This window comes from Athene cunicularia, assembly GCF_003259725.1.
Source record: "Athene cunicularia isolate RWA chromosome 2 unlocalized genomic scaffold, athCun1 chr2_part1, whole genome shotgun sequence".
Lineage (NCBI taxonomy): Eukaryota > Metazoa > Chordata > Aves > Strigiformes > Strigidae > Athene > Athene cunicularia.
Genome location: NW_020799095.1, coordinates 2,052,677 through 2,060,172, shown reverse-complemented (window position 1 = coordinate 2,060,172; position 7,496 = coordinate 2,052,677). Strand labels below are relative to the sequence as shown.

At 42.6% G+C, this 7,496-nt stretch overlaps 1 protein-coding gene across 6 annotated transcripts in view; it reads left to right on the top strand.

Annotated features, from left to right (window-relative positions):
• Positions 1-7,496, top strand: part of ALS2CL (ALS2 C-terminal like) — a 52,997-nt gene that overhangs the window by 36,300 nt on the left and 9,201 nt on the right. For all 6 annotated transcript variants that reach the window (XM_026842430.1, XM_026842428.1, XM_026842433.1 and 3 more), the window contains 5 exons: positions 1,244-1,321; positions 2,881-3,008; positions 4,214-4,387; positions 4,951-5,044; positions 5,603-5,760. In XM_026842430.1, the coding sequence (XP_026698231.1) occupies positions 1,244-1,321; positions 2,881-3,008; positions 4,214-4,387; positions 4,951-5,044; positions 5,603-5,760 (632 nt within the window). The remainder of the gene's footprint in view (positions 1-1,243; positions 1,322-2,880; positions 3,009-4,213; positions 4,388-4,950; positions 5,045-5,602; positions 5,761-7,496) is intronic.

Below are 7,496 nucleotides of genomic sequence, written 5' to 3'. Positions count from 1 at the left end.
GGGGGGGGGGGGATTGATAATGAGCCAGCAGTGTGCCCAGGGGGCCAAGAAGGCCAATGGCATCCTGGCTTGTGTCAGCACCAGCGTGGCCAGCAGGGACAGGGAAGGGATCTGAGCCCTGTGCTCGGCACGGGTGAGGCCGCCCCTCGATGAGTGGGTTCAGTTTTGGGCCCCTCACCCCAAAAAGGCCATTGAATGACTCGAGCGTGTCCAGAGAAGGGCAACGGAGCTGGTGCAGGGTCTGGAGCACAGGTCTGATGGGAGCAGCTGAGGGAACTGGAGGGGTTCAGTCTGGAGAAGAGGAGGCTGAGGGGAGACCTCCTGGCCCTCTGCAACTCCCTGCCAGGAGGGTGCAGAGAGGGGGGATGAGTCTCTTGAACCAAGTAGTAAGCAACAGGACAAGAGAGAATGCCCTCAAATTGTGCCAGGGAGGGTTTAGACTAGATGTCAGGAAGCATTTCTTTACAGAACCTATTGTTGGGTGTTGGAATGGGCTGCCCAGGGAGGTGGTGGAATCCCCATCCCTGGAGGTGGTTAAGAGTAGAGTCAACATAGCGCTTAGAGGGATATTGTGTAGTTGGGAATGGTCAATGTTAAGTCAATGGTTGGACTGGATGATCTTCAAGGTCTTTTCCAGCCTAGACGATTCTGTGATTCTCTGAGTTATCCAATGTCTGTTCTGCTTCTTGGTGCTCCTTCCCTGAAATGTGCAACTACTGTAAGCAGCCAAGGGAGTTGGGAGATAATGGGACAAGTCATTTAATGAACGCTTAGGAGCAGCTCATTAAAGCCCTGTTGACTGCACAGCAAGGGAATAAGCTAGTTCTACATAGCAGCTGCCTTTCTCTTTTTTCTTATCTTTAAAACGACGACACAATTGCCTACAGTCACCTAAAGGTCATAGGATTGGGAGGACCAGGAACTTGACCCGTATGGCAATTCTTGGTGACTGTTCTTAGAACAGGAACCTGCCTTTTGTTGCTTCTTCTAGGGAAATAAATGCAGTAGTACTGTTGTTTAAAACCTCCTTAACTACCCAGGACTTCTGTGTGCAGTGATGCCTAATGGGTTATCTCTAGAGTATCTCCTTGTTTTTCTCTTGAGCATTGCAGTGACATGTTGGGCTTTCAGAAAGATTCTGAGCCTGCAGCCCATAAATAGTCCAAGCCAGGCTATTTCTAGATTAATTTGAGCAGATAGGAAGCTAATGTAATAAATTCACTACTTCTGCTTTCAAACGAAGGGTTCTGGGATTCTGCTCTTGGAAGATGACTCTGTCTATGAAGGGAACTTCACAGAAGATCTAACATTTGTTGGAAAGGTGAGCACTTCCTTCATCTCAGCCTTTCTATAGAGTTGCTTGCTTTCCACAGGGTTGATGGATTAATCGTCAAAGTTCACACCCTGCCACTCTACTTCCTTCAGTCCCCCTAAAGAGAACATTTTCATGGGTTTTGGTGGTTGTGGTTTGGGTTATTTTTTTCCATTTGTTTGGTATTTTGTTTGGTTTTGGTTTTTTCTATTATCGGTCCCATTCACAGAAGAAAGGATGCAGCTGAGAGACTTCAAGTAGCTGGGGGCTTTGTGCATTGTTTTGATTTTTACTATTTTGTTTACTTTGAGGGTTTGGGGTTTTTTTGTTTTTCTGTGTGACGTTTTTTGGCTGTGCCTCATGGCCGCTGTTGGGATGCTTTTATATTCTTAGAACAAACGTTTTAGCCTTTGTAGTGATTGGGAACACACGAAATTATGTATAATCCAAGCAGAGTTGTAGTAGCAGCACTACACTAATGTAACCAAGAGGCTAACATAGCTGAGGGATCTTGGAAGCTTAATTTTGTAATCTGGATGCTGCACTGACATGTTCAACATTTTGTGGTTGATCTTTAACAGAAATACCTGGTCAAAGTGCTCATAAAGTGCCCCATTGCAGAGAAAACTAGTCCTCCAGCTTGTTACAGAGATCTATGATGAGTCTGACAGGAAGTGTATGGTTAGATCAGAATGAGTGGATGTCAGAATAGACACAATAGACACTTGGTAATGATTACAAATGAGCCCTGTCATTTACTCATTTGTCATGGGAGGAAGAGTTTGTCATCATCTTCTTGAGCCAGAAGACTTGGGGTAGGTTTTGCAGAAACTGATTATAGGGCTTAGATGCTGCTTCCTCCAAAATTAATGTTTAGTTTTAGCGGTTAGTCTGTAAAATCTGTTCTTTAAAGATGGAGTGCCTCCTGCTATTAGCAGTGAGGGCTTCAGGCTTGTAGTTAAAGCCACACTAGTTACTATATTGTTTGGCTTTGGATTTGATTTAATTAAAACTTCTAATTTTGAGTCAAGCTACTGCATGTCTTCTGTAGTTGCCTCAAGAGACTTTAAGGTTTTTCTTGGTAGCAGCAAACATATTGAAAGTATTTATGGTGAATATCATGTGATTCTGCTTACCTGTGAGGCCAAAACTTGCTTGTGTTTTTAATAAGCAGAGGAAAAACAGAGGAGAAATTGAAGTTTTGTGTGTTCACTCTAGGTTAGAAATAACTATATTGTCAAATTTAAGCCAGAAAATTTTATAACTCAAGATACCGGGTATTTGTAAAGCATAATGTAAATGTTTTACTCTGCAGTTGTGGCGGTCTTTCCCCTCCAGAATCCTATGTGTGTCATTCAATAGCAAGGACATGTTTTCTCCAGTGACTGCCACCTTAATGACTGTATTGCTTTGGAAGATGAAAATGTGCACCTCCATGCTGGAAGATGTTCTTGGTCGCCGTTTCAGGAGCTGGCTCTGTTGAAAAGAGAATTTTGAGATCTCGGTCCAGCTTCTTTCCTCTCTCTAATGAGATCTTGGCAGAATAACCCTTTATTTCTCTATTGCAGGGAAAACTGTCATTTGCCAATGGCTTCATTTTGGAGGGAACCTTTACTAACAAATCGGGCCAAGGCCTTCAGACGCACGGCATCCTGAACACTTCAAACGAGCAGCTGGATGACTGGATAACCAAAATGTGAGCAACAACAGCTGACTTCTTGGGTCATGGCTTGTATTTTGACTCTACCTAGGGGAGTACTGGATCAAACCCTACAGGGACCAAGGCAGTCCTTTGCCTGAAAGAGTTGATCTTAAAAACTGGTTTATATGCAATGAAAGGAGAAAAAGAGAGCACAGTTTGTCATTTAATTTTAATGCTGCATAGGAAGCAGAAACTACATATTCTACTCCCATCCTGCCACCATCCATATACTCCCATTCTCAGACTGGAGAGGCTTATGGAGGCGTAATATTTTCAGTGACTTGTGCATGTATGTGTGCTCGCACACATTCATTTCTATGTGTACACACAGACAGGTCTGAGGCTATACAAGCAAAGGTGGGTTGCTAAAATGCATCACTTGCTCCTTTCCTGTCCCTCTGTGGTACTACATGAATATTACCAGCTGATACTCTAGAGGTGGGAAAGCTCAAGAAGCTCTGAAGGGCTTGAAGGGGGTAGTGCTCTATGTGGAGCCAGGATTAGAGCTTTACCGGTCGTGATGCTGCTTTGGCAGGCAATGGTGCAAATGCAGGGCAGGAGCAGCTGAGTTGAAGCTATCAGGCCACATCCTTTGGTATAGACTCTTACTCTGAGGGCTGAACCCTACAAAGGGATGTGCTGGTTGTCAGGGTGGAGAGCCTGGGTTCAGCTGTTTTAACCCAAATCGTTGAGTCTCAGTGGGAAAGACAGCTGCTTGTCCTTGAGAGGAATTCCTCCCCCAAAATCCAGTTTAATTTCCTCTTCTTTCATCTTCAAAACATTTCCAGTCCAGCAGAGTATCTGTGTTGCAGAAACAGCTCCTGTTTCCTGTGTTGTTCAGGCAGCAATAGCTACTGGTGGTGGTTGCTCAGCTGTCTTCTTGCTATCAGTCTTTTCTGCAGGGTTGCACTTGAAATAGTCTAAATTTAGAAACATCCATGAGTGGAGCAGAAAGCCTGTGATCACTTCACCAGCAAAGATCCAGATTATAGATGTTCCATGAACCAGGAATTATTCTTCACCCAAAGTATCTCCTTGAGCTGCTTTTCACTGGATTAGCAGTTAGACACTGCCATCTTTCTCGGCTCCCATAGTTCTTGTGTTCATATCTGATTCTAGAGAACCTTTCATATTTGAAGGTAGTCTGAAATAATTGAGGAGGGACACAGAAAAGCATAATGCCATGTTATGTTTTACAGTCAGCTGGGCCTTGAGGAGTTCCCTGTGGAGAAGAGATGGAGGGGAATCTATGACCAGTTCCTGGAGTTCATCCATTCTGGTTGCAAAGAAGAAACAGAGGAGTCTTTCACAGGGTTCCACATACAAACAAGCAAGGAGCTGAGGAAGTCTCAGGAGTACCTCTTCTGCCAAAAGTATGAGTATTGCCTGCCCTTGTTGCAACAGAGGAGCCCATTTGTGTAGAGAGGATAGTGGTTTACTTTAGGGTCTGCCATGTGTTAAAGTTATAAAGCCAAGCATTATCCAGTTGTTGCTGCTTATGAAATCGGAGGATGAATTTTGAGTCCGAATTTAAGGTTGTGCTGTTTAGACTGATTCTTACAAGAGAAAGGTTGGATGGGATTCATTTGATTAAGTGTAAGCATCTGCACGTGACCCAGTGGTTGCTTCGTCCTCCTAGATGACATCATCATCTGATGCAGAGCAAACACACCTCCCTTTAAGAAAATATTTTAAATAGATAAGATGAGCATGTGCAGGATGCAACTGAGGCTGGTTGTAAGGCGACCTGAAGGTGATGAGTTTAGTTAATCACAGGTCTTGTAAGTCAGTGGGACAATTCCATTGAAAAGGGTAGAGAAAAATTCATTTGTTCTAATACTCTTACCTGCACCCTTGGTATCCACCTGCAGTACCACTTGGGATTTATCTCAGTGCTTCACTGTGTGATCTTCCATCCTCACCTCTCATTTTTCAGGGGGACTGAGGATGTGTCCTGGAAGACAGAAGATATTCTTGAAGAGCTTGTCCAGCACCAGGATCTGGAGTCACTACAGAGTTATTTAGAGAAGGTAAAGTTTAAAATCAAAATGATCCATGTCTGCCCACCAGCCATGGACACAGTTAGCACATATAACATTGCCAGTGACATCAAGAGTCTTCCCTAAATTACGTGTGAGTACCTGTGTTTGTGTAGAAGAGGGTTATCCTTCAAGCTTTTTGGACACTTACTTTATGTACATCTGTACAGGCCAGGAAGTGATGATAAAGCTTCACTCTTGGTTCTCAAACTGTGTCAGGGAATAACCAGCTGCTAGAAATGTCTAACAAACTTCCATGCACTCTCAGCCATTGTTTTTCACTCAACCAGCCTTTCCCTGAAGCAGCCTTTGCTCTCTCTTCAATATCACAGCAAATGTCATCAGAACAACAATTCTACTAAGCACATTTCTGCCTAATAATGGGAGGAGGATAGGCTTGTGGCAGCAAAAATTGACCAAAATTATAGCTGGTTACATCTAGACTTGTTCTCCTTTGCTGTCAAGAGAAGGTTGGGTGGTGTTTCATTATTATTCTCTACTAATGGCAAGGGCTGACTTGTAAAATTTAGTATTTTCTCTATCATGTAGGCATTGAAGTCTTCCCTGCACCCACTGGGAAAGCTGCTGAAGGCCTTGACGATAGCTTTTCAGGCAACATATTCTGGGATTGGGGCCAACAGACATTTGCTGACTATGGCACAAGAGGAAGTCAAGTATTATGCAAAGAAAATATGGGAGTTTTACCAGTAAGTCAAGCACACTGACGCCTTCCAATGGGTATGAGCATAGAGGGCTTGTGGAATAGACCGTTGGGATCACTTTTTCAGGTGACAGGGCTGCTTTATTTCACAGCCGATTTCCTCAGTGAGTTGTTTCAGAATGGTGGTAGTTAAAAAGTTACTTACAATAACTGGGGTCATACAGACCTAGAAAACTTTTATTGTGCCCATTGATCAGTACATGATCCAGGGGCTTTAATGTGACTAAATCTCACTGAGTTATGTTCTCGATGAGCTGTTGCCCATAATAAGACTTTGTTTAGACGAACACAGATATGAGCAAGAAACCTCACTAAGTAACAAGGACAGTCAAGTATATCAGAGCACAAAAAGGTGGTGAACGATACCTATTTTGAATGGAAAATAGCTTAAGCTTAACATGCCTCAACTCAACAGGAGTTCAGAACATGCAGTGTAAGCACGTTTTTGAGGCTTGGCTGATGTGGCTAAGTGACTGTAAAATGAGGTTTTCAGTTGTGTGGGTAATTGACTGGATCAAAGGCATGATTGGGGTCTTGTTGCTGTTTGAATATCTTTTAGGAGAAGATAGAGGAAATGACACAGTAGGCAGAAGTGGGGAACTCTGCCTCTAGCTGCACTCAGGGTTGTATTGACTTAAAAATAAGAGATTGGATAAAAGCTCTGTTACCAGCGTAGCCTTGTGTGCTTGAGGAAGGCTGCCAGCTCTGTGATGAGGGGTTGTCTGTCCTGGAGCAGTACAGCTGATGGGAACAAGGCAGATTTGATTCTGTTCATCTGAGCTGTGTTCATGACCAGTACAACAGAACAGTACAACCCCAGCACTGGTTCGTGTTGAAGGCTCTTCTGAGCTCAGTGCATACCTTGGAAATTTTGCTTCATGTCTCAAGACCTTTCAGATGCAGTGTGAGGAGGGAGACCCACTTTGCTCTGCTGTGCCCCAGCTAAATTTCCTAGGCTGATACTTCCATGCCAAAAAATAACTTTTATGTGATATTAATGACACAGCAAGAAGCCCAGGCAAAGGTAAGAAAGAAATTGCTCATGGATGATCCCTCTGAGCATATCCCAAAGAGACAAAAGAGTGATGGTTAAGGTCTTCATGATGTTTGAGGATACTTGTATCCCAAAATGTTTATTTAAATTCAGTAAATCTCTGGCTTGATTTTATTTTACAGGTAGCAGTAAGTCATATGGTAAATTAGAAGTTAAATTTGAATAATTCAGTGTACACTCCTTAACATAAAAGAATTAAAGGGACAATTTAAGAACTTTATCAGTGCCACAAACGCATGTCAACACCTACTGGCATCAGTGAGTAAATATTTCCAGACCTACCTGTTCAAGTTTAAAGATGTGTTGGTTAAAGTAGTGCTGCAAGCGCTCATTGGCGAAGTTAATGCAGAATTGTTCAAAACTATTATTTTCATAGTCTTCAAACCCAAAAATATCAAGTACTCCAATGGATAAAGTCTGCAAGGAAAGTCAGAATGAGGATCAGAATAAAATCACAAGAAGTAAATTTTTTTTTTTGTACTCAGTACATAATCAAAAGCATACAAACAGAATTAAATATACTTAATAGCAGGACTTTTAATTTTTACTGAAATTGTTGATATTATGCCATCTGGAAGACTTCACCTACATCAGAGAGACAACACGTAACTTCAGATATCTGGAAAAATAGCCTTTTTCAAAAAGAAAATTCCTTTTAGAGTTGTTTT